The sequence below is a fragment of the Chanodichthys erythropterus genome, chromosome 19, assembly GCF_024489055.1.
Source record: "Chanodichthys erythropterus isolate Z2021 chromosome 19, ASM2448905v1, whole genome shotgun sequence".
Taxonomy (NCBI): Eukaryota; Metazoa; Chordata; class Actinopteri; order Cypriniformes; family Xenocyprididae; genus Chanodichthys; species Chanodichthys erythropterus.
In genome coordinates, this window is record NC_090239.1 from 20,915,720 (window position 1) to 20,942,270 (window position 26,551).

Consider the following 26,551-nt stretch of genomic DNA (forward strand, 5'->3'; position numbering starts at 1 on the left):
AACCCTTTATGGTTCTATATAGAACCTTTTCTTCTAAGAATGGAAAAAAAACACACAAAAAAAACAAAAAACAACAACAACAAAAACAAAACAGACATTATAGCTACGTTTTTATAAACGTATTTTTTTCACAAATAAAAACCCTGCTTTTTGTATGCATTGCTTGTTATAAAGACAAGCAATGTTTTTACCAGTAACTAATATCACTTAAACTTGCAGAATCATGAGATGACAATATGTGGATTATTACATATCTGTGGAATATTACCTATAATACTTTTTGTTTTTATATAGTCACATTTTTTTAATCCAATGAAATCGATGAAATTCACTATACCTAAAACTATTACTAAACATTTAGTTTAGACTGTTGAACATCAAATTCTAAAGGTTATATATTAGTCCCATGACCTAGTAGCCTCCCTACAAACAATATATCTTCAGCCTCTTTTGCGTAATAGTCCGAAGAAACTCATTTAAAAAATAGTTGAAGAACTGCTTAGCTGTAGCAACTCATGAAGGCATTGTTGAATAAAAATATCAGACCTTTACAAACTGTTTGCAGAGCATGAGCAAATGTACTACCCTTGATATCTGAATTATACAGCAGCTCAGACTGTCCATATATCTAGGGATCAGCACTGTCCTCTACTGGCTTAAATAATGTACTACAACTGGAGCTTCAAGTATAATAACCTAAATTTCTAATTCTGTCCACAGAAACCCCTGAAACACAAAGAATATACATAAGTCTTGATGTGTTGTACCCCACTTTCTTTAAAGGCTGCTACTGTAGATGACAATAAAATACTTTTTTAACAAAAAGTCAACAAAAGGCATGTAAAAAAATGTATACACAAACAGTTCTTCTCTCAATTAAACATTATTAATGACTCTATATATAATAACAATATGTCATACAATTGATTAAAAATAACTAGACGATTTAAAAAAAAAAAAAAAAAAAAAAAAGAAGAAGAAAATTGCTATTCCAATGCTAGGAAGTGGCTGGTATAATTATTGTCAAGTCTTTATTTTTAGAAGTAAAATAGTTCACTTGTTTGCCTTCACATGACACTAATTTTGGGTCTTTGCTCAGGCTGTTCTTTTGGTTTCTCCGGCAATGGCGAATGACAGCAACTGAGAACAGCAGGAGCGAGCTTGAGATCAGGGCGAACCCACTCAAAAAGAATGTTGCTGTGTAAGTCCCTGTGGTGTCAACCAACCAACCTATGAAAGAAAAAATCTTGAGCATGTTGTTGATTTCCACAGAAAATAATTTTGACTCATCACTCAGTGTGACAATGTTCCATTGTAATCTTTAATAGATAATAATAGAACTCTGAACTAATAAAAGTTAAAATACTTTGTGGCTTTTACCTCCAATGGGTGGGCTGACCAGATAGGGAACAGCATGGAGGAAGTAGACAACTCCGAGAGCTGAAGAGAGATATGTTGTCCCTACAACATCTGATGTTACTACAGGAATAAGGGCAACATAAGCTCCATCAAAGTACCCATAGAGCACAGAGAAGGGTACCAGCAAGACAAATGTGTGTAAAAGGGGGATAAAAAGACAACATAGTCCCTCCATTCCCACAGCAAACATGTAGCATATATTCCTGTACTTCTTCAGACACCTGGAAGAGATACAATAAGGGTGTTAGTCAGCATGATCAAAAGCAAACAACTGGCATTCACTATCTGTTTTCCTCATGACCTTTTTTTTTTTTTTTTTTAGCTTTTTGACCTTTTCAAATTTTAAATGACAGAAATTAGTTCAGTTTAATGCATGTTTAAAAATTCTAACATATTTGTATACACTTTGAAGACATGTTCACATCTTAGCCTGTTAGTGTTCCACTGTACCTAGATATACCTTTCAAAAGAGACCAAAACCATCCATATACTCCCAATGGTTCAAGAACAGCATGCAATTTACTTTGGGTATGCCTTTTTTTAGGTGTTTTAGGCAAATTTTACAGGAATGCTAAGGGGTCCCTTATGTAAAGAAAATATATTTACCTATATATGAATGATCAATATATTAAATAATTTAATGGTATATTTGAAAATATACAGAACAATATATTGTATTACAATATATTTAATAATATATAAGGAATTGCCCTTTTCATATATTAACAAATACGTGACAATATATTTACTAATATATCATAATGTATGTAATTTTATTTTCAGTAACACTCTTCATAATATATAGATGTAATGTATGTGATCAGATATGGTACTGAATGTGTATAAATATACTGCAGATATATTTACTGATACAGCATAAACACACATATATAGAAATACAAACCTGATTCCAAAAAAGTTGGGTCACTGTACAAATTGTGAATAAAAAAGGAATGCAATAATTTACATAAACTTAAATCTCATAAACTTTTATTCACAATAGAATATAGATAACATATCAAATGTTGAAAGTAAGACATTTTGAAATGTCATGCCAAATATTGGCTCATTTTGGATTTCATGAGAGCTACACATTCCAAAAACGTAGGGACAAGATGGCGGAAAAGTTAGATGTACATATAAGGAACAGCTGGAGGACTGCAATTTATTAGGTCAATTGGCAACATGATTGGGTATAAAAAGAGCCTCTCTGAGTGGCAGTGTCTCTCATAAGTCAAGATGGGCAGAGGATCACCAATTCCCCCAATGCTGCAGCGAAAAATAGTGGAGCAATAGCAGAAAGGAGTTTCTCAGAGAAAAATTGCAAAGAGATGGAAGTTATCATCATCTACAGTGCATAATATCATCCAAAGATTCAGAGAATCTGGAACAATCTCTGTGCGTAAGGGTCAAGGCCGGAAAACCATACTGGATGCCCATGATCTTCAGGCCCTTAGACGGCACTGCATCACATACAGGAATGCTACTGTAATGGAAATCATTCGCTGTTGCTGGCTAAAACTCTTTAGGTCAAAAAAGAAGCCATATCTAAACATGATCCAGAAGCGCAGGTGTTTTCTCTGGACCAAGGCTCATTTAAAATGGACTGTGGCAAAGTGGAAAACTGTTCTGTGGTCAGACGAATCAAAATTTGAAGTTCTTTTTGGAAAACTGGGATGCCATGTCATCCGGACTAAAGAGGACAAGGACAACCCAGTTGTTATCAGTGCTCAGTTCAGAAACCTGCATCTCTGATGATATAGGGTTGCATGAGTGCGTGTAGCATGGGCAGCTTACACATCTGGAAAGGCACCATCAATGCTGAAAGGTATATCCAAGTTCTAGAACAACATGCTCCCATCCAGACGTTGTCTCTTTCAGGGAAGACCTTGTATTTTCCAACATGACAATGCCAGACCACATACTGCATCAATTACAACATCATGGCTGCATAGAAGAAGGATCCGGATACTGAAATGGCCAGCCTGCAGTCCAGATCTTTCATCCATTGATAACATTTGGTGCATCATAAAGAGGAAGATGCAACAAAGAAGACATAAGACAGTTGAGCAACTAGAAGCCTGTATTAGACAAGAATGGGACAACATTCCTATTCCTAAACTTGAGCAACTTGTCTCCTCTGTCACCAGACGTTTGCAGACTGTTATAAAAAGAGGGGATGCCACACAGTGGTAAACATGGCCTTGACCCAACTTTTTTGAGGTGTTGATGCCATGAAATTTAAAATCAACTTATTTTTCCCTTAAAATGATACATTTTCTCAGTTTAAACATTTGATATGTCATCTATGTTGTATTCTGAATAAAATATTGAAATTTGAAATTTCCACATCATTGCATTTTTTTTTTTTTTTTTTTTTTTCACAATTTGTACAGTGTCCCAACTTTTTTGGAATATAATGTATAATGTAATATTTTATTTTATAATTATTTACATATATGTTATAAATGTTTCATATTTTTTTAAGTTAGTTAACAATAGCACAAGCACACCTGCATGTACTAAAGTATTTAACAAAGACTGTCACTGTGCTGAGGAGCGCACAGCCATTACTTTTTAAATAAAGTAATTATAGTTTTAATGGTGTTTGGCCAATCGTCAACCTCTACTCTTCAGCACAATGGTAACCCAAAAAACTCACACATACCAGAAAAAACTTTTGAATTCCAAAATATTAGAACATTAAACATTCCCTCTATATTAATATTGAGAAAAACACATGAAATAACACTTAATTTTTAACATTTACTCTCCTTTAACAGTCAGAAGCAAAGCATGCTGGGAACTAGAAATATGATGTAACTCATTCCAGGAATGTGTGTATATATGTGTGTACATGCATTCACATTTATATGGGAACATGTAGGTGCAATATATGTACACAATAAAGGATAAAACTTAATGAATATTACATGCAATGCAATTTTTGTCTTCATTTCTAAATATTTTATACACCAATATATAGCCATACATGTTCAATGCATATATTGCAGTATATTGAAAAATATAAGCACTAGTTTCCCATATATAGAAATGTATTATGTAATATATTGCATTATATTTCGCAGTATATTCCCATATGTTTTTATTCCGTAAGCGGTTAAACATTATTATTAAACTTTTAAAGGTTTTAAAAACATTTCTGAAGGTTTAAATTCATAATTCATTAAAGAATTTATCTTAGATTAGGTGTATTAATGTCACTCTATTAAGATCTGGACAAAGAAATTGTGGCTTAATTTTTTTTTTTTTTTTTTTTTTTTTGGATAAATAGGTCTGAAGAAAAGAAAAACAAACAAAATGTGGCTCAGTCAATAAATGACCTATTCCTTTTTTTGACTGTAATGCAATACTAACACATTGCACAAAACAACATACCTCCTGTCAGTGAGCCATCCAAATGTGATGTTTCCAACTATGTCAATGACCCCTAGAATGGACATCAGGAAGGCAGCATGCTGATGACCAACACCTACATCCAGCGCGTACGGCACTAGGTACACAAATGGCAGACTGCACCCACTGGCCAGCAGCAGGAAAGAGCCTGCCAGCACCAGGAAGTCAGGCATGAGCAGGAAGTTGTATTCTTGCATGGACTGAAGGCAGCGCTGTTTAGCATTCACTTCTGATTTATCACCTGCAGCCTTCCCCATATGAACGCCATTTTCTGCGGGCAGATTAATGCTATTCCCACACTCTGAATCCACTGGAAGAGGACAGGCCTCCTCTTCCTTTAGAACGATGGGCCGTAACAGAGCTCCACAAACACACAGGTTAGACACGAAGCCCCCTAAAATGAGGAGGGCCCCACGCCATGAATAGTGTTCGATTAGCAACTGTACTACTGGGGCCAGGATGAAGGTCCCGATGCCACTGCCAGACATGGCAATGCCATAGGCCAAAGCCTTTCTCTCACAGAAATAGATCCCGACCATGGCAATAGCTGGAGTATAGCAAAGGGCAAAGCCAATCCCTAAATAAGAGGAATATAAAATAAAACTGTAAACATGCTGAACTTGCTACATACCAAGTGCAGAATATGGGTCTCTAGGTCAGTGTTTTATGGGGCTTACCAGTTACCACTCCCAGGGTAAGGTAAAGATATTCCAGACTTGTGGCAAAGGAGCTGAGGACTAGTCCTATTGAGGCCAGGAATCCTCCTAGTATTACAGCTACGCGGCATGACAAACGATTCCCAATCAGGCTTCCGAGTGGAGCTGCAAAAGTAAAGTGAATAAACATGTATGTTGTGTAAGTCATACTGAACAATATGTAAAAAATTATGATGATGAAAGTCATATTTAAATAATATTTAATGTAAGCCGGGTTTCCATCCATGTACACTACAGTGTGGAAATTAAAGGGATAGTTCACCCAAAAATGAAAATTTGATCTGCTTTCCCCCAGGGCATCCAAGATGTAGATGACTTTTTTTCTTCAGTCGAACGCAAATTATGATTTTTAACTGCAACCGCTGCCGTCTGTCAGTCAAATAATAGCAGTGATTGGGAACTTGAACAATAAGAGTCGAAAAAACTTCCATAGACAAATCCAAATTAAACCCTGCGGCTCGTGACGGCACATTGATGTCCTAAGACACGAAACGATCGGTTTGTGCGAGAAACCGAACAGTATTTATATAATTTTTTTTACCTCTAATACACCACTATGTCCAACTTCGTTCAGCTTCCGGCTAGTGAGGTCTGATCGCGCTCTGACAACGGAAGTGATGTCTCGCACTCATTGAAGTATATGGGCGAGACATCACTTCCGGCACCAGAACGCGTTTTTTGACCTCACTAACAGGAAGCTGAACGAAGTTGGACATAGTGGTCTATTAGAGTTAAAAATTATATAAATAATGTTCGGTTTCTTGCACAAACCGATCGTTTCGTGTCTTAGGACATTAATGTGTCGTCACGGGCGCAGGTTTTAATTTAGATTCGTCTAAGCAAGTTTTATTTACTGTTATAGTTGAAGTTCCCATCTACTGCTATTATTTGACTGACAGACGGCAGCGGTTGCAGTTAAAAATCATAATTTGCGTTCGACTGAAGAAAAAAAGTCACCTACATCTTGGATGCACTGGGGGTAAGCAGATAAACATCAAATTTTCATTTTTGGGTGAACAATCCCTTTAAGAATTTAATGTTTCTTGAGCACCAAAACAGCATATTAGAATAATATGTGAAGTATCATGTGAAAATGAAGACTAGAGTATTTGCTACTGAAACTTCAAAGTTTTGAACAGGAGTGTATTTTTTAACTAATCTGAAGATATTACACAATTCTCAGATAATTGGTCACTATTACTGCCTGGGAACTGCTTGACAAGCTCCCAAACATGCAAACATAAAACATTGTATCTTTTCATCTGGGTCATTTTCGTCAGTTTTTTTTTTTTCTTTTTTTTCTTCATTACGCATTTAGGTATATATTTAGACATTAAAAAATGATTTACTGGTCAAGTTTTAGCATTTTCAGTTTTAATTTTGAGCATTTTTTTTCTATTTATATTGAAGTGTCAGATATTGTAGTAATTCAAGTTAGTAAGGTGGACAGCAGTAAAAGTAAAACCTTGAGGAATATTTATTTGAAAATGCAGATTTTAATTTAGAATAAAAAATGCTGTTATAATTTCACCATTTATTTTGAATTTGTGTGGAGGGGTGGGATTGGGCTGGGGGTGTGGTTGTTCTGCATTATAAATGTGTTCAAATCTAACCACTTCATATCTGTGTGCAGTCTATTGTGACTGGCTGATATTTATTTGGACCCCTTTATTTTTTTGGTCCCTTGTGGGTTCATAAGTCACAGTCTTGTACCACTCCGATGAACACGATTTAAAAAAAAATAAAAATACAAATAATTTCGGGGAGAGGATGAGGAAAAGAGTTACAGTCACAGCAACTTCTTTTTTTTTTCTTTTTCTTTTTTTTGTGCCAATTTTCCCAGAAGTATACATTTTGTTATCTTGAACACATGAATGGAACAAGTGGAATTGCTTTATTCCCTATTTGTTTTTGAAGAAATTCTTCTGCTAATAAGGGGAAAAGCTGCTCTCTCTTATTACATGACAACATATTACAACATATATGATTTGCAACTATGTGCTTACAGAAACCTCTGAACAGCATTGTGGTAAAAAAAGAACATGTCAGCCAAACACAATATTGGAAAGCTATTGAAATAACAGAATTTCTTACGTCTTTTGTTTACTAGTCAGCAGCCTAAAGATGGCCTTTCCTTAGCGATGTAATTCTTAAGATTGCTGTACTGTCAACAGCAGACATCACCAGGTGTAAGGAAAGCAAACAGGCCTGTTTTTTTGGGTCAAGCTTGCGACACTGGCGTGTCCTCTCAAGATGTTCGCTGTGTGTTGCTGACTTCAAGAGAACTCCCACAGACTGCAGGTCTTTCTTAATTTCTTATGCAACAATATTGTCTCAGATGTGCAGAACTTTGTAACTGAGCTCTGCAGATGGAAAGCCTATTTCTGACTGGCCTATGATGATGACTGTGATGGGCCAATGTGTGATGGCTTTAGTGTCCAGTATGATCATTACGTACCACAGAGCATGGTTGTGCAGTCCACTAATGAATGAATCCATGCTGTCCCAGAGTAATCTCTTGCAAAGTGCATCTGAAACTCAACGAAGAATATGGAGATGCATCTGGAAAAGAGAAAATTACAAAACAACTCTGATCAGACAGAACACAAACACACAAAAAAGTCTTTGGTCTTTAAAGGACCGTATTGTGACACTTCAGCCTAACAACATGCTTTAAAGTCCAGTGCCATTCACAGCCAGTTAAAATGAACAGATTGTGGGTGTCTGGATATGAAAGACTGAGACGAGGTAATGAGGCACAAGCCTCCGCAGTGCCTGTTCTGCACCTGAACAAACAAAACTAGATCACCAGGCAGGTCACTCGGGTCAGAGCATTCAGTATGGGTATGACAGCCAGCAACTCACGTCTTCTGCCACTGAGACAGACGTTTCTGGCCATCAGCCATTAAAGAAGGAGATGTCATTCAGTCAACCATTCCACAGTCAGTGTGAAAACACCATTGGCTTGAATAACACACACATACTTGGATGATAAGAGCTTTTTAAGGGGTTAAGGGTAGAGAAGAGAATATCCATAAGATAAAGAAGAGATTAAAAAGGCACATTTTCTGTCTGAAAACCACTGGCTGCACTTTAAGCTCAAAAAGAGTTTCATCATCTGGTACTCCTTGGGTTGATTATCACCACTTATCTCAGCAGGACTTAAGAAGTGGTCAAAAGAGTGCTTGTTTCAGAGGTGAGGTCAAATTAACTCTTTTGTTCTCACCAGCCCGCTTGCAATTTCATCCTAGTAAATGTTATTAGCAGCTTTGCAGACCTGTTCATCAGGTTCTCGCATTTCACACGATGCACCTCAAAATTTAAATTACAGGGCTTAAGCAACACAGTCAGTTCGTTGGCACATTCACTGCCTGAGGGGGAGCTCAAAATATCTAAATGGAACAGCTTGTCCGAAGCAGTATAAAAGGAAGACATTACCTGTTTAACATATTATATATTATAAAAGAATCCCTTATTTAGGGATTGGTTTTTTATATATATATATATATATATAATATGTTTTAAAGGTGTAAAGTCTTCCCTTTTTGTAGCAACAAATGACACTTACAACAGCACAAAATAAACATACACACACAAAAAAACTCCTTCTAAGAGGCCAATAGATGTAAAAACAACACTGTGTTATCTATATCCATTTGTGAACGCCTAAAAGTTGTTTTCAAGTCTGTCAAATGTAACCTGACCTCAAAGCTGCAGCAGAAACACCAGATAGCTCTTGTCACTTTGTGAACCAATGACTCATTCTAGGTAATTCTCAGAGTGGAATGAACTAAATATAGTGTTCTGTTGTGCCTCATGTACTGTACTATACAAGAGTATGTACTATTTGACAGGTTAAACTCATTTGAGGAACAAATCCAGATATTTTTAAGGACAGAAGGTTTACAAGATTGTGTAGAGAAAATGCAATAGACTTTTCCCCATGGATCTGACTTTTGACCTGGTATGTCTCTTGCTTCCCTCTCCTCTGTTTGTTCTTATTGGATTTTTCATGTATATTTGCATTATGTGTTGTTGTTTTTTTAAATTCAATAAAACATTTTGGTCACAAAAAAAAAAAAAAAATGAGTGACGTTATTCTTCAGCTATTGATTATCACCAAGAACTCAGTCAGTTAATAACCTGTGGTTTAATTATGGCTGAAAACAAAACACCTATCACTATATATCAAACTGTTCTAGTTCTATACAGGTATGAGCAACAGCATACATGCTCCAAAAAGCTTACCTCGTAACAGCTCTTGTGCAAACAGTTACCACAAAGCACCCAGCCACAATCATCCATCCCCAGCCTCCATCCGGAGGAAGGACCCCTCCTTTCTTCCTTTCCTGTGCCATGGAGTCTGTCCTTCCCACTGCTTTTATTTCCCTCAAACTCCAAAACTCCCAGTCCCAAACACACGTTGCACCTCTCTGCCGCCACACTCACTGGTCATGGAATTCCTTCTGCAGATGTGAGGCCCGGTCAGTGACTCCGCTGAGCGAAAGATGACACACACAGCAAAACAGGCAGGAATAAGTAACAAGCTCAGCTAAAATGATCAACAGGCACGCTGGGTGATGCACGTCTTCTGTAAGTACTGTAAACCAGGTTTGGGGCTCCTTTTGGGTCTTACAAATGATTCACAGTGAAAAGTGAAATGATGCATGACTGCATTAATGGGAAGTGTTTCTGAGAGAGAGCTCATTAACTGACGGGTTGCCATATTAACTTGAGACCTTGCAGTCTGCCTTCCTGACCCTTCTGACACTTTTGACCCAATTGAAAAGCTGATCTATTCTTTCAAATGATTTTAAAATCATTTTTGGAATTCTTGTTTTTGATTACCTAAAGTTAGATGGAAATGAACATTTATTAATATGTTTAATAATTTAAAATTTATTAATAAGTTGAATGAATAATAATTAAACAATAAACATTTATTACATTTTAAAATCAAAAGTTCACCTTTTGATTATTATTATTGCCTCTAGTAATTATGTGTGATTTTTAATTTCCAACCTATTATGGGTTCATTTTAATCCAGTCATAGAGTTATTTTAAACAATAGTTGGGTTAAATAAAACTGCCCAGATTTGGACAAACATTTAACCCAATTGCTGGGTTAAAACCACCTAATCACTGGGTTTTCAGAGTGTGCAACATGCTTTGTCGTACACAATGTACACTGTCAGGATAAGACGATTCCATTTTTTTCCCTTATTATGCAACCGAACTTGTAGTTTATGAGCCTTCTAATCTATATATCAGCCGACTGTGTGAACAGTTCCAATTCCACATTGTTTCACTACAGCATAAAAAACACACATCAACTCAATAGATTTCTTTGAAATTGGGCTTGTCTGTGACAACTGATGATTTCTGGGCTTATGCCCTCCTCCTCTCCCTCTATTCAAAGTGAATTATATGCAAATTGTGTCTCAGTTCTGATCTTTGACATGCAAGTCCATGCTAGGACTTGTAAAGAACTGCAGTGGTGGATTCACAGTGGTTCCCTTCAGAAGTTGTCTAAAGGGTGGTGGGGGTGGGGGGTTATTACATCTGGCACAACACAACATCTATTATTATTATTTTGTAGAGATTTATTATTGAAAATTGTTAACATTTAAATAATTTGTGAAATAATCATTTGTAAAATAATAATAATAATAAATAATGTAAAATATAGAATACAGCAAATGCTATGGGAATATATGATAATAACAATAATAATAATGTAATAATTTAAGAAACTGAGAAAAGGTTTCGTTGTTTTTTTGTTTTGTTTTTTTACTGCTGAAGAGCCTATAAGTTCACCAACGTCATTTGCTTCTAGAAACCAGATGTTTGAAACACTTCTCAAAGAGGTAAATTGAGGCACTTACCATTTTCTAAAACAACCGCAGACACGGTCCAAACATTCCCCATTCAACTCTTCTGCAATCACATGAACTGGTCCATACGTTTGAAACTCTTCTGCGCATTAGTTTAATTGAGTTGGTGCAGCATGTTCATGTTCATCATCCTGCGGCTTCCACAAGTGAACAAGTTTGCAGCTGCGGGAACATCACGCCACGATTGGCTACTGAACGTGTTTAAGCGTGAGAGCAGTGAACCTATTTACCTCTGTCTCCACTCCCCCTTACACGTGAAAAGAAAATTATGCAAGTAGCCTAAGCATGGCTGGGTATCGTGAGGATTTCCTTCTCTCACTTGAAACACTGGCTGTTTGGAAGTTGCCCCTGTGTTTGTGGAAGAACAACGCCACTGTTTACAAACATGCTCAACATCGGTTTTACCATTTATACGTAGGCCAACTATCTGTTATTTTTATGTTGCTACTAGGCAACATAAAAATAACAAATAAATAAATTCTTCATTAGACATGGTAAATAAATTCTTCATTAGACATGATGATGTCAGCCGTTCATCATTGCAGAATTTTTTTATTTATTTTTTCATTTTCAATTCGTCCATAACTGAGACGTAATAGAGTGCCCCAGGGATGAAGCGTTTTTGTAGGCAAAACCCGGAAGCGAGTTAGCATTTTAGGACTTCCGGTTCCAACGCTATAAAGCCTATGGGTTTTTTGAATGGGTTTTTGCTAAATCGCCTGAAATAAGGTCTGTGGGAAACAAAGCCTCTAAATACTTTCACGTTTTGATCTATGACATAAAACACACCAGTTATAACCCACTTGTGATTTTTTAAACTTTTACTGCGTCTTCAAATTGGCGGTTGCTAACAAATTGCTAAAAGAGACTACTTCCTTTGGCGGGGACTTTAGGCATCATCATTAAAAACGGGACATTTGGACAGCATTTCTCATGAAAAAGTGGAAAAGTATTCATACACAGCGCAGATCATAATCAATGAGCATGTTTTTAAATAGAGTTGTTTTCTAAATAAAGTTTGAGGACGCTTGGTGGTGACGACGTTGATCCGCAACCATGGTGTGCTGTAGTCCGTTTATAGCCTACTGTTAGCCTTTTATATCTGTCGACTTTATTTAGGCTTCAAAATCTATAAATGTTGTGTTAACTTGTAAAGATTATCTTGATAGACAAAATGTGTCATAACCCTTTGTTAAACACAGAGCTTATTTTCTGCGATTTTCCATAAGTCTATGGGAAAAATGAATAGGCTTTCAGTCGAGGGAACCCGCGCGCCGCTAACTTCCGGGTTGGCCTACAAAAACGCGTCATCCCTGGGGCACTCTATTGTGTGTGTATAAAACAGGCCGCGGTGATTAAAAAAAAAATCCCCATAAAATCAAAATGGTCAATTCTTATTTTTTTATATTGAATATTGTAGCATTCATTTAAATTATTTATTCGTGCAAACGATTTATTAAGGCGGGACAACCTGTCAGTCACATGAGATTGCAGCCATAGAGATAAGAGCGCATTTAGGCCGGGGGAAAACTACCCCAGGGATGACGTGATTTTGTAGGCCAACCCGGAAGTTAGCGGCGCACGGGTTCCCTCGACTGAGAGCATAGACTGTAAAAATGTTCCTAGGGGGGAAACATGGCATAAATGTGTAAGACACACCCCACTGGGGGAAACACTTCTAAATAGAGTATCCCCAGGGATGATGTGTTTTTGTAGGCCAACCCGGCGCACAGGTTCCCTCAACTGAAAGCCTATGCATTTTTCCCATAGACTTTTGGAAAAATCGCAGAAAATAAGCTCTGTGTTTAACAAAGGGTTATGACACTTACACGTTTTGTCTAACAAGATAATCTTTACAAGTTAACACAACATTTATAGATTTTGAAACCTAAATAAAGTCGTTAGATATAAAAGGCTAACAGTAGGCTAAACGGACTACAGCACACCATGGTCGCGGATCAACGTCGTCACCACCAGATCTTCAAACTGTATTTAGAAAATGACTTTATTTATAAACATGCTCGATGATTATGATCTGTGCTATTATGAATACTTATACACTTTTTCATGAGAAATGCTGTCCAAATGTCCTGTTTTTAATGATGACGTCTAAAGTCCCCGCCAAAGGAAGTAGTGCCTTTTAGCAATTTGTTAGCAACCGCTAATTTTAAGACACAGTAAAAGTTTAAAAAATCATAAGTGGATTACATCTGGTGTGTTTTATGTCATAGATCAAAACATGAAAGTATTTAGAGGCTTTGTTAACCACAGACCTTACTACAGGCGATTTAGCAAAAACCCATTCAAAAAACTGCGTTGTAACCGGAAGTCCTAAAATGCTAACTCGCTTCCGGGTTTTGCCTACAAAAATGCGTCATCCCTGAGGCACTCTATTGACTTTGTATTGCGTGAAGCTGCCTCCTTGTCATTTCTGACTTATAACAAAAAAACAGAACAATGCCTTAAAGCTGCTGTGTGACAAGGTGTACAGCAAACAAACTAAGAAACCTAGAACTAAGTTTTTATTAGCTACCGAACCGTAAAAGCCAGCCTTTAAGGAGACAAAAGTGGATACAGGCAATAAGATGTGAAGCATCAGCAGGAAGAATGGGTCAATTTTGGGATCCTAACACTCAGTTTGCCTCAGTAAGCCTACATGTGCAGTAAACATTTAGTCACTGTTAAGTCAAATATCCAAATGTCAGTTTTATATATTATATTTCATGTCGCTGATTACGTTACCCTCCAGTGGGCATAGTTCTAATATAGTAATATAACATGTTAGTTTTTTGGGTCAACAGCTTATAAAAACGTATGGGTTTTTGGTTCTATGATTTTTTAGCTTGTTTTCTGTACACCTTGTCACATAGCAGCTTTTAGACATTGTTCTGTTTTTTTGTTATAAGTGAGAAATGACAAGGAGGCAGCCTCTTTTTTTTCTTGTTGAAGTCAAGAAGCCATTTCACTTGTATATTGTCACAGAAGGGAAGTAGAAACTATCGCAACTTTAATTTTATGTTGACTTAGAATGACATTTTTAGTTTCCCGGTTTTAGTGATATAAAGCATTGCCATGGAAACAGTGAATATTAGAAAATATCAGCTGGATTCCCCGGCTGACCAATCAGTAATAAAGGGTTAATTCAACCAAAAATTACAAATTCTGTTAGCATTTAATTTTCAAACTCCATACGAGTCTGCTCCAGTAGCTGCCTCTCCAGTCTCAGCAGCCGAGCCTGCTGCTCCTGCCGCTCCAGCTACAGCTGCCGCCGATCCTGTCGCTCCAACCGCTGCAGAGGCCCAAGTACCCGTGGGTGGGGAACATGTGGGTGGGGTTCCGGCTGCATCTGACCCGCCATGGCAGCCCACGGCCCCTGACCCACCATGGCTGCCCTTGGCCCCTGACCCACCATGGCAGCCCTCGCCCCCAGACCCGCCATGGCGGTCTGGACTCATAGACTCGTCCTGGAGACCTCCGGTCATGTCCGTCCCTCTCCCTGCACCAGCGTGAGGTCTCCAGGACGCCCACCCCACCATCATCACTGATCACCTGCACCTGGACTTTTATTATCACTATACATTTGCTTTGCTTCTAACCACCCCAAAAGTGACTAGTAAATGTTAAAAAAATGCACTTATTGACACATACTGCAAAGGAAAAGAAAAAGTACTACATTAAATGAACAAGTAGTGCCTTAAATTGATACATGGAATAAGTATTAGTAGGCTATATAACAGATAAATACTAGTATTTAATGATAGAGAACCCTCAGCATTGGTCCCCCCCAGGGATGTATGCTTTCGCCTCATCTGCGGATTCATCTGTTATGATCCTGAAATTTGCTGATGATACCACACTCATCAGACTCAATCATCCAGGACAGCAACGAGTCGGTATACACACAGGAGGTGGACAGCTGAGATGACAGATAACTTTAAAAAAGTACATCTTCCTCTGCCTCCACCCACTATCCAAGGTTGTACTGTGTCTAGCACGGATTCCTTCGAGTTGGGAAAAGAACACCATTAACATAATCAAGCAAAGGATGCTAAAGAAGCACAACATGCCCAAGGACCTGCTGTACCAGTTCTACAGGGCCAACTTGTTCATTCCGTGCCTAGAAGAATTGGTGCTGTCATTAAAAATCATACAGGCCATACAAAGCACTAGTTACAAATTTTTGCATCACCCTAATTTGAGTAAAACTGAATTTTTTGTTGTATAAGTTATATTATTGTCCTTACTTTCATGTTATAAGTTAAATGGATGTTATATTAAACTTAGTCTGGTCAACATTTCAGAAATTATTTTTGTGTCTCATTGAGATATTGTTTAAAATGTTACTTCTCAAAGGGGGTGTACTCATTTATGCTGAGCACTGTAAATGTGCATTGTTGGTTTGTTCTAAATCAGTAACAAATTCCTTGTCTACTCAGGCATACTTGGCCAATAAAGTTGATTCTGATGCATGTGTTTGAATATCCAAAAAACTGGTGTAAGGGTTGATTTTTTTGGATGAAATGAAAGAAAATGAATGAAAAGCCATTAGACAAACCATTTCCCACAAATAACACATTTATTAGATATTTACAAAATAGTTTATTGACAAATGAAGTTAGTTTTTCACATGATATAACTCAAAACCAATATAAAAATCTCTTAGTGACATGAATTTCAGAGCTAGTATCGTGATCAGTTTATTCCTTATGAGGCGCAAGTAAATCAGGGGTTCCTATACGATCAACATCAAATGTTATATCATAAGAAATGCACTTAAAATTTGTGTAGTGATTCTGTTTGAGATTCATATGTGTGCTGAAACTTAAGTTAAATTTTTTTTAGTTTGGAAATATACTCATTAGGATCACATACAACAGACAAGTTTGTCAGGAGATTGAGGTCATTAATATGAGCATGGAATATTAACATCTAATTATCTAAAATGATATGATTTCTAAAGACAATTTAGCTCTAGAAAAAGCTTATAATTCAGCTGTAATGGCGATTCAGCATTCACAATTTAGAACATGCTTCCTGAAAACTGGGCATCAAACATTTACAGTTCGGGGCAGACAGAATACATTTTTGAAAGGAGAAAAAGGTTTCGTACAATTTTTCAAATAGCGCAAAGGATGAACATGCGTTGACATACGATCTGGTTTACAAGAACAGAACCTGATAAAAAGGCAATTTGACTACCTTAGATGGAGCGATTCATCCAAGTGCGACCCATCCAAGGAAAATGTCCTCCCTGTTCAGAAATCGCTTACATGCTTTGCATTGACTCAATTAAAAATACAATGTACCGACACATGCATTCAGTCTGCTGTGGCATAGGAAAAAGAAATCCCCCCTCCCCCTCCCCTCAAAAGAAACTGAAAACAAATACACTGTTAAGGATTAATGTACACAGTGACATCTGGATTTAGCATTAGCGACAATACACAGGATACAGAGATAAAGCCTTGTCTCCAGTAAAAGGCACCCCATAATACTTGGAAGTTACTTTTGTGGCTCAGAGAGATGTTGGGGTGCCATTGTGCATAATCCAGTCATCCAAAGACAAAATGGCACCCCACTGCATAAGGCAATTCTAAAGACTGAGCAGAGGAAGTAAAGCATGAATCAACAGAGAGAAGGAAAAGACATAGAGGCAATGCACTTAATGTACTGTTACAGAAGTTACAAGCAGCTAGAAGACACTTTCATATTAGCACAGGTCTGTTTTTGAGCTACAGTAACTGATGAACATGTAGTAGGTTCAGTACACACACAATAGGTGAATATTTTTGATGGTCAATCCTCCAATAAAAATTACATTACGGTATTATTCTTAATCCACAATTACTTTCTCAAAGAAGGTTTGGTCTTCATGATGATCAGCTTAAAACCCTACAAATTACAAGCTTGAAAACTGTTTATTTTATCAGTGATGTAAAAAATAAAGGATTTAATGTCTTGAGTACATATTTACACTGCTGAAGCCAAATGAGAAAATGCAATTAGTAGAAAAGTAATTGCTGTCATACTGTGGCTCAAAGGGAGGGAAAGGCAATACTTTTTTTCTTGGAAGTGCTTATGTTTCTAATCCGACATATTTAGACAGATTATAGTGACTGGAATAACTATTTTGGAATTTATGATTCCAGCTTCAGGAACACATATTTAACATACATCTGGTTCTGAACAATAACCTTCACAGTTCACAGTCAGACCCAGCTGTACAGTATTAATACATCAACAGTTAAAAGGTGTTTAGGCATAAAGTTAGAGATCCTCACATTGATACGTGAGAAAAAAGGCAAAATATTTAAACCAACAGACAATGTTTAAGCTGAAAATGTTTAAAGGATGAAGGCATTTGCAAGGAGGTTTGACAGTAAATATATATATACATATAAGTCTTGGTTAGCAGTCTCTAATGAAACTTGAGACATCACTGCATAATGGCATGAATATGACAAGAGATGGTTTGTGCAAATGATAAATTAAATAATAAAACAAAAAACATTATATACTACAGTGTATATACACAGGGTAAACTGTTAACACATTCAGATCAGAGAAATATTGGCATTAGGGACTTTAAAACCAAATAAAATTCATCATGGTAAGAAAGGACTTCCTGTATGTAGTGAACTATGAGAATTCTCCATCTGATGAAGATACTGTTTTCCAGTCAATATTAACATTTGGTCCCGACACAATCAGTCTTAGCTCAGGTGCATATGTTCACTGACAGACCAGTTAAAAGGAGGTAAAGATATCTTAGAAACTACAGCTACTCATGTCAACAATCTGCTAATTATACAAGGCCCAATGAAGATAAAACAGGTCTAATGATTTTTTGCTAATTCTGTAAGTAATTGAAAAAGTACTGAAATTCAATTTGCTGTATTAAAAGATGTCAGATATATGAACTTGGACTCACCCTTTAGTGTCCAAAATGATTTTACGCTTAGTAATACAAATGAGCATTTTTAATGTAATCCAGATATGATGAATGCTCATATGTGACAAGAACAGGGAGAGCAAAGTCCCGTCTAAATGACTTTTAAGGACTGCTTGTCTATGTGGTTAATGAATGATAAATCGGAGTTGCGGTTCCAAGCATGATTTGTTTAGAGGGGAAGGTTGTTTTTATACTGTCCCACTTATAAACATAATACTCACCTCCAAACCCTTTACATGTTTATCACAATTATTTTCATAAAGCTCACAAACAGGGTGTAGAGGGAGTATACAGGCATTATAATTAGTGTCCTAAATCATCTTCCACTCAAAATATCAATAAACGGCAAAGCCAAAGCTGTGCTGGATTTATAGAAGCAGTGATGAGGCATAGTTAACATGAGGTGCAGCTCATCACACACTGAAAGTGCGTTGCTGTTGCGTCATTTCCTCTTGGTCACCTGCTTCTGTCACAAGCATAGAAGGGCCGTCGTGTCGATGATTTGAGGGGAAACGGAAACTCGGTCATATTATTAAATGGCTTTTTCTTATTAGAGGATGTGGCTTTCCTGAAATCTTACAGCAGCTTCTGGTTTGCAGGTTGGGTTTTCCTCAGTGTCTCAGGAGTCTTCAGTCATCTTTAGTAGCTCTAGGAAGGCACCAACAGCTCCAAAATATCCCTGCAGTACAGAAGCATTATTATATTTCCATACATGCTCATGTCATATGGTATGATGTGGCATCTGTTAAGGCCTAATGATCAACTGATGGCTGATATTTTGATATACTGTATATAAAGTATGTTCAAACATTTGGGATCAGTAAATATTTCTTTGAAAATAAAATAATACTTTTATTCAGCAAGGATACAATGAATTGAACAAAAGTGATAGTAAAGTCATTTAAATTGTTACAGAAGATTTCTATTTGAAATCAATGCTATTTTTTTGTTGAATCCTGAATAAAGGAATGGTTTCCACAAAAATATTAAGCTGCACAACTGTTTTCAACATTGATAATAATAATAATGATAAGAAAAGTGTCTTGAGCACCAAATAAGCATATTAGAAGTATTTCTGGAAAACCATGTGACACTGAAGACTGGAGTAATGGCTGCCGATTTGCCACCAATATTTTTTATTGTAGAAACATTTCACAATAATACACTTTTTACTGTACTTTTAATCAAATAAATGCAGCCTTGGTGAACAAAAGAGAAAATATTAAAAACATTCTAAACATACATTTGAATAATAGTGTATAAAAAATATAGAATTTAATGATATATTATGAGATGTACACAACATAGCTGAACCTAAATGGTTTATTTTACATAATCTTCTCAAAGTGCACAATATTTGACGGCAGAAATCAACACTATCCACTGGCGTGTGGGTAGATTTTGGAACTTTTGGACACAAGGGGGAGCTAAATAGTCCTGTTAATCAGCAAAGCCATCATGTGACAATGACAAGCACAGACTATTGCAGGGAAGGAAAGACAGGTAAGTTAATATATTCAAATGAAACCTAAATAAACTTGTACAAACAGTACTTACACCTTTGCTTCTAACATTTTTTTAAAATTTCTCATTTATTATATACCTATATATCTTATGAAGGCTACTCATCTGTTGTTGTTTTTTTAATAAATCCTAATGCAACAGGTGCTCATTTACATCTTACTCCCTAATATTTAAATACTCACATTCATCTTCAGTAACACGGTTTACCATCTTTTCTGGTCTCATTTCTCCACTTGTACCTTCTATATTAGGACTGAACAGGACTGAAATTCGCAATGTGAAAAACTAGAATGTCTTGTTATAATCTAAGTTATAATGAATCTGCCTACATGTCTATTAAAAATGTTAGAGTAAATACATTAAAATGAACTTCTAAGTTTTGACTCGAAGAGATGTTATAGAAGCAAAGGATGATTTTGTTTTTGGATGATTTCTGATTTTTGGGGAATTTTCACTGAATTTTAATATTTCAATGTTTTTGTCCAGTCTTTAAAGGCTTCACATTTTAAATGTGTATGAAAATGAAAAGCCACAAAACTCAAATTTTGTGGGGTGTTTAAAAGCACCTAATTTTAATTAATCTGTAATGTCTCCACTATAAATAATGTCACCATTGTTAATAATATGTGTGCTTGTTGGCTGATTCCGATAGTTATAAAATGGCAAATACTGGCTTGGCTGATACATTGACTGAACACTATAGAGAATGTTATGGTAAGTCTAAGATGGACAAACATTTTTAATGAAATTGATTCTAGCACTGACAGGGAATTAAAAGTGATTTTTAAAAAGGAAAAAAATCTTACTTCATGTTCTAAGAAAAGGGCTTTCAGTTGACTGTTAGACCAGAAGTCCATGGCATAGGCTAGCAGCTTAGTTGATACAGTGTTGATCCGAAGGAAATTCCCAACAAAAACCACTTTATCGATATTCTGAAGAGAATTAAACACAAAAACAGGAAGTTAGAATAAACAGTAATACGGTTCAATTTTGAATCTGATGAAGAGAAAGAGGAAATATTCAGATTACACATGTTCTTGACATTTACACCAGAGTATTTTAGGAAAAAAAACAGTCTATCAATCTTGTGGCTGTTCAGTGTGCTGTGATAGCCCTGTACAATGCTGCTTGATCTCCATGCCACAAGACAACACTGTAAAGAAGCTCAGAGCACACAGAGTTCAGGCCCATCTTAAGTACCATGGACTTGGTCTTGATATGGTTTGTGTATCTTTTGTATTTTTAACTAAACAATATCAATTAAGGTGGCTGGAAATATGGATAGACATAATATTATTAAACATAATAAATAAGCTTTTGAATTAAGAGAAAATGTTTTCAAACCTCGTTCACTGCACACATACGGGCGATGGAGCCGATGTTGTTTGTGATTGTGACAAGAGTGGCCCTGGCCAGGTCCTCTTTACTTATACTATCACGTTTTTCCTTGCTCATCATATGACCAAAACTAACAAAAAAAATTACAGATTTTCTTTAAAATCACAAACATGATCATTTTTACATATGAATGCTGGCAAATCTGTCTGTACCTGGATGCAACGGCAGAACCCTGGAGACCAAAGCGTTCATAATCACCACCGTAAATGTCTTTCACCAGTTTGTCCACATTTGTGCTGTCCCCTTTAGTCGCCATCTCTAAGGCCTCTTCAAATGTATCACAGCCGGTCAGCAAGCAACACAGGCCTAGAAACGTACCACCTCCTAAACTGAATTACAACCAATGAAGCAAATGAATGTTAGTCTATTTAAGGAATGTTGCATTGCTTTAGGTAGGTTCATTAGACATCTTGTTTTTACAAAAAAATGTAACAATTTTCATTACAAAATAATGAAAAAGAAAATTCATCATTTGTTATTCACCGTTAATCATTTTTACTTTACAGTTAGATGGATAGTTCACCCAAAAATGAAAATTCTCTCATCATTTACTCACCCTTATGTTGTTCCAAACCTGTAGAAATTTCTTTATTCTGCTGAACACAACAGAAGATATTTTGAGGAATGTCAGTATCTTAAACAGTTGATGGACCCCATTGACTTCCATAGTATGTTTTTCCTTACTATGGAAGTCAATGAGGTCCATCAACTCTTTGGTGACATATATTCTTCAAAATATCTTCTTTTGTGTGAAGAAAGAAATTCATAAAGGTTTGGAACTACTTGAGGGTGAGTAAATGATGACAGAACTTTCATTTTTGGGTGAACTAACCCTTTAAAGCTGCACTACAGAATTTTAGGCTTTTTATTGCCATCTGTGGCATAAAATTGCAAGTTTGCAAATTTCTTTTTTTTTTTTGGGCATTTGATATCGTGGCCACGAATTAAGAATTTGTTCCCACACTTTATTGATGAATGTCCACGATTTATAAATTCTTTCCTTTGTTTTAGCTAGATCATTAAATCGATTTAAAATTATAGAAAAAATTAGTACAAACATGGTCATGATTTAGTGTAAGATCAAACAAAAATTTGAATTCTGTCATAATTTACTTACCCTCATGTTGTTCCAAACCCGTAAGATTTCTGTTCATCTTCGGAACACAAATGAAGATGTCTGTCACTTAAAGAAGTTCATAAAAAGATTGTAAAACTAATACATATGAATCAAGTGTTTTAGTCCACATTTTCTGAAGAGATATGATCGCTTTATATGATGATCAAATTTAATTTAGGCTTTTATTCACATATAAACATTCATCAATGCACACATCAGTTATGGTAAACGGAAGCTCAAGCATGTTTGCTTGATGTGTGAGAACCAGTGAGTTTCATTCTCATGTGGACTGTCAGTGGAGGAACAGAAATCTCTCAAGATATCATTTAAAAGGACTTCATTTGTGTTCCGAAGATGAACAAAAATCTTACAGGTTTGAAACAACATGAGGGTGAGTAATTGATAATTTTTTTTTTTTTTCATTTTGGGTGAACTAACCCTTTAACTAAAATGACAAAAATGAACAAATTAATGCTTTTTTGCGTGAATAAATCTGATGGTTTGAGGTATATCTATGGTTCTGTAATAACATGTCTGATAAAGCCCATCAGGTCAGGAAGTAAAATTAAGCCAGGAAGTAAAATATCTGCCGCTGTAGTAGCCAAATCAAACTTATGCAAGCGACATATACAAGCAAGGACAAATGTCATAAACCTGAAATGAACAATGCTTTGCTACAAGAAAAAGGTGATGCAGAAATTCACCTGGTGCCCGTGACCCGCTTGTAATCATCCTTGGAGTAGACGGCCAGGATGCTAACCCCCGAGCCAATGTTTACCAGCAACATAGGGAAGGGGTTCTCCAGGCTAAATGGCCTCTTGACACAGTTTTCAGGGTCAGAGGGATTTTGGAAAAAATAACACTCGGGATGGCCATTGAACCCGACTGAGTCAACATACAGCAGACCATGAATAAGACAGTCCAGTTCATCCAGCTTCTGCAGCTCCAAATCAGCAATCTGTAGGAAGAAATATATACAATCATAAATGTGAGAGGCATATCCGATGTTAGCAATTTCTTTTCCTGATAACAGGAATAGGATAAGTGGTAGTAAGATAATAAAGATAATATTATGTCAACAAAACATTAGCCTGGCACGGATCAACATATTTTTCACATTCAACCTTTTGTGAATTTCATAAATCCCATTATTATGTTGCCACTCCTTTGTGGGTAATGTACCGTTCTAAAGTCTTCCTCAAACTTGTATGCACCCCCACCCGTGGCGCACAGCGTGGTGTGCAGGCTGGAGAAGTTCTTGTCTCTGCCCATTTGGATGAAGCGGTGCATGTCTTGAGTGGGGAACCGAATGAAGTGCAGGTTGCCTTTGCGGCCACACATGGTGAGGTTCTTCAACTCCAGGTGAACGTCACGGATACCCGTGTTTCCATAAGCCACGTTGGAGGTCAGGTAGCGGCGGATGCTCTTCAGGCTCTCCACTTCCTCTTGTTCTTCTTCAGCAGTTATGTCCTTGGGCTCAAAGTAAACCAGCTTTACCAGGGTGCCTCCAATATCCATACCAAACCATGGAAAGGCTGAAACCAAAACACAAGTTTTAGGAAGGGAAATTTCACTATTTCTTTCCCCCAATAAGCATAACCTGAATCTTTCTGTGTGGTATCAATTGGTGTGAAATGGGACTCGAAAAAAGTGATCTTGCATTATTGGTAATACTTAAGTTTTAATATGTATTTTAATGAATACTGTCTGATTGCAAATTACTATGACTGCTTTGGCAGGGGGGAAAAGAAGTATCTCGGTCTATTCACACTGTGGCTTGTGGGGCCTTTTGTTGCCATGGTAACAGCAGTTTAAAAGAGACTGCATAGCGATTCAGAGAAACATCCTGTATTTAAAAATAAAAGTTACACATCTCACACAATCTGTCTAGCATAAAATAAATCTTAATAAAATCTGTTTAGACTTACCTTACTCATAGAATCAGTATTTCTTATAGTAACCTTAGTGAATCAGTGAAATCGCTTTGCAGAGAAAGCAGTTTCTTATGTCATCGATTAGTTAAGGCAGTCTGTGTTTAGATCACTGATGATAATGTAGCTGGCAGACGTACATGTGGGTGAAAGGTGTGTGTACTCCTTGTCTCAGAGAGCAAAGTACTCCAAAGTCACCAAGAACACAGTGACATTACAGAAGTTAGTGCACAAAAAGTGAGGTTACATTAGTTTACAGTAAACATATTTAAAAACAATATTGAATATCAACAACGAATGACTATATACTTATACTAGTTATAGACATTACTGTTACTGCAACTACTTGTTTAGTAGGTTTGACAGTACACTTCAAAAGATGAAAAGCAATTGATACAAACAAAACTGTATAATAAAACGGATTTTTTTGTTTGTTTTTGTGTAGTGTACTGATTTTATTGGCTGAATAATATTACCTAAGATCTTACCTGGCTTCTTCACAATTAGTTTCATACTTTCAGGTGAGACAGGCAGGATTATGCAGACAGCAATGTGAAGCACGCAGCGATCTAATATAGCCTATGTATATCATTCAAATGCAGCTGTCAGAAGAATAAACGTGTTCATGGCAGCTTGCAGGTGTGCTACTGCCTTTTTATGTTCATTTTACAACAACTGTAAAGTCTGCAAGCTCATACGGAGCGATTTTCCCACCCCGTTGTGTTATACATCAATCTCATTGGTTGATCAAGCATGCCCTTCATATCTGGCGTGTTTTGGTCACACCCCTTGATTCTGATCTGGCCAATGAAATCTGCACAGCGAACATCACATTGATTTCACAACACTAAATAACCCGGTCTTTCAAACACAAAATAAACCTCTTAATACAGGCAGGTTTGAAGTGTGCTTAGAGTTTAAGCTATTTCTCTTTTAAATAAACCACTTCTTTTTTTTTTTAAATTCCGAAGAATAGTTGAATAAAACACAAAAAGAAAACCTAAAAATTGGTTCATTACTTCCGGGACTTCATGGCACTGGATAGGCTCTCTCATCCATCAAGATATTGATACAAATATGAATAAAAACAAAATGCTGATGCCTCGTTACAAACACTTTAACCAAACAGTGAGAAAATAAAATTGAAATTTTAACGTACATTGAGATAACCTTTATTTATATTGACGATACGAAAAATGCTCGTTCTGTTGTGTTAATTGTGATTGTTCAGTTTAAGTTACAATTTAATATAGGCCTATTGATAAAATGCTGAAAAACTCGACTTACGAGGTCTGTTCTTCTTTCCCGAATCCATGCGTCTTCTGAGTCTGCAGCGCTTTGCAGGCGAACCATTGTTGTGTACATCCTGATGAAGATGGTGGAAATTTTCAATACCATTATGGCCACCGCTACTGTCACTAGCACCCAGACCACCACCGTTAGACGAAATACAGTCCCCGTTACCGGACTGAGGGGTGTGAAATCCGTTCATTAAACCGTTCGTGTAGTGCGTCGTTCCGTTTTGATCGGATGTTTCAGCATTTTCCATTATTTACTTAGCAAATGTAAACGCTCGGAAGACAGATGCGTAACGACTCGACGGTTCGAAGGCGCTTCAAAATGTCCAAGTGTTTTTATCAGAATCCTACATAAATGCTGATGTGTTGTAAAGAGATGAAGACAATAGGTAGGTCTACAACATCTCATTCGAGGTCACTGTCGGTCATTTCTTCTTTCACGCTGTATGGCTGTTTCCGAGTCAAACAGCCGGTATATGCGACGTCACTAAGGAAAATGCCTCCACTCCCTCTGCTGAAACGTCATGTTTCAGAGCCGCCTACTTACATACAGCATTGGCTACAATTTGCTATTAGCCTTCTGTATGTATCCTACACTGGTATCCTAAGCTGACGAGGCGTTCGTGTAACATAGGCTAAGTTTAATTAGCTTAATTTTAAGAAAGTCTTCTTCAAATGTCACTTTTTAGACTGACTGGTGTCTAAAAAGTGTAGAATGTTGTCTTCTTTGAATAGCATATTCTCCACAATTCCAACATAAGAAAGCAAAACAATAGAAGCAAGCAAAACAATTGCATTCAGATTTTTAGGTTCTCAGAACGATTGTCTTGCAACATGTCCATAGTAACACTATGTCAGTTTGATTTTGATAATTCATTACATGCA

General features: G+C 36.7%; 2 protein-coding genes across 5 annotated transcripts; both read right to left on the minus strand.

The window, feature by feature from the left end:
- slc16a12b (solute carrier family 16 member 12b) lies at window positions 1-19,022 on the minus strand. Of its 2 annotated transcripts, none has more exons than XM_067369169.1 (7): window positions 18,820-19,022; window positions 9,801-9,888; window positions 8,011-8,114; window positions 5,514-5,657; window positions 4,819-5,413; window positions 1,381-1,640; window positions 1-1,230 (listed from the first exon to the last, which is right to left on the minus strand). In XM_067369169.1, the coding sequence occupies exons 1-7, from the start codon at window positions 18,875-18,877 to the stop codon at window positions 998-1,000; spliced, it is 1,482 nt and encodes a 493-aa protein (XP_067225270.1). In that variant the 5' UTR covers window positions 18,878-19,022; the 3' UTR covers window positions 1-997. The 2 variants fall into 2 exon arrangements, with proteins under 2 accessions (XP_067225270.1, XP_067225269.1); XM_067369168.1 differs by lacking the exon at window positions 18,820-19,022 and adding an exon at window positions 11,438-11,662 and having other exon boundaries at window positions 9,801-10,049.
- On the minus strand, window positions 16,010-26,143 carry pank1b (pantothenate kinase 1b). 3 transcript variants are annotated; one of them, XM_067369170.1, is made up of 7 exons: window positions 25,656-26,143; window positions 23,620-23,972; window positions 23,142-23,395; window positions 21,473-21,649; window positions 21,267-21,390; window positions 20,729-20,854; window positions 16,010-19,077 (listed from the first exon to the last, which is right to left on the minus strand). In XM_067369170.1, exons 1-7 carry the CDS (start codon window positions 25,915-25,917, stop codon window positions 19,018-19,020), a joined length of 1,356 nt encoding a protein of 451 aa, XP_067225271.1. In that variant the 5' UTR covers window positions 25,918-26,143; the 3' UTR covers window positions 16,010-19,017. The 3 variants fall into 3 exon arrangements, with proteins under 3 accessions (XP_067225271.1, XP_067225273.1, XP_067225272.1); XM_067369172.1 differs by lacking the exon at window positions 25,656-26,143 and adding an exon at window positions 24,857-25,635; XM_067369171.1 differs by lacking the exon at window positions 16,010-19,077 and adding an exon at window positions 19,112-19,878.
- Window positions 26,144-26,551: the final 408 nt, after the last annotated feature.

Excerpts from the sequence above, each read along its gene's own strand:
- slc16a12b (XM_067369169.1), bottom strand. The coding sequence starts at position 18,877 with ATGCTTGTGACAGAAGCAGGTGACCAAGAGGAAATGACGCAACAGCAA. Across the intron at positions 8,115-9,800 it reads TGCACAAGAGCTGTTACGAG|ATGCATCTCCATATTCTTCG; the intron begins GTAAGCTTTTTG and ends TCTCTTTTCCAG. Across the intron at positions 1,231-1,380 it reads GGTCAGCCCACCCATTGGAG|GTTGGTTGGTTGACACCACA; the intron begins GTAAAAGCCACA and ends TTTCTTTCATAG.
- pank1b (XM_067369170.1), bottom strand. The coding sequence starts at position 25,917 with ATGGAAAATGCTGAAACATCCGATCAAAACGGAACGACGCACTACACG. Across the intron at positions 23,973-25,655 it reads GGGAAAGAAGAACAGACCTC|CCTTTCCATGGTTTGGTATG; the intron begins GTAAGTCGAGTT and ends TTTTGGTTTCAG. Across the intron at positions 23,396-23,619 it reads TTGAGGAAGACTTTAGAACG|ATTGCTGATTTGGAGCTGCA; the intron begins GTACATTACCCA and ends TTCTTCCTACAG.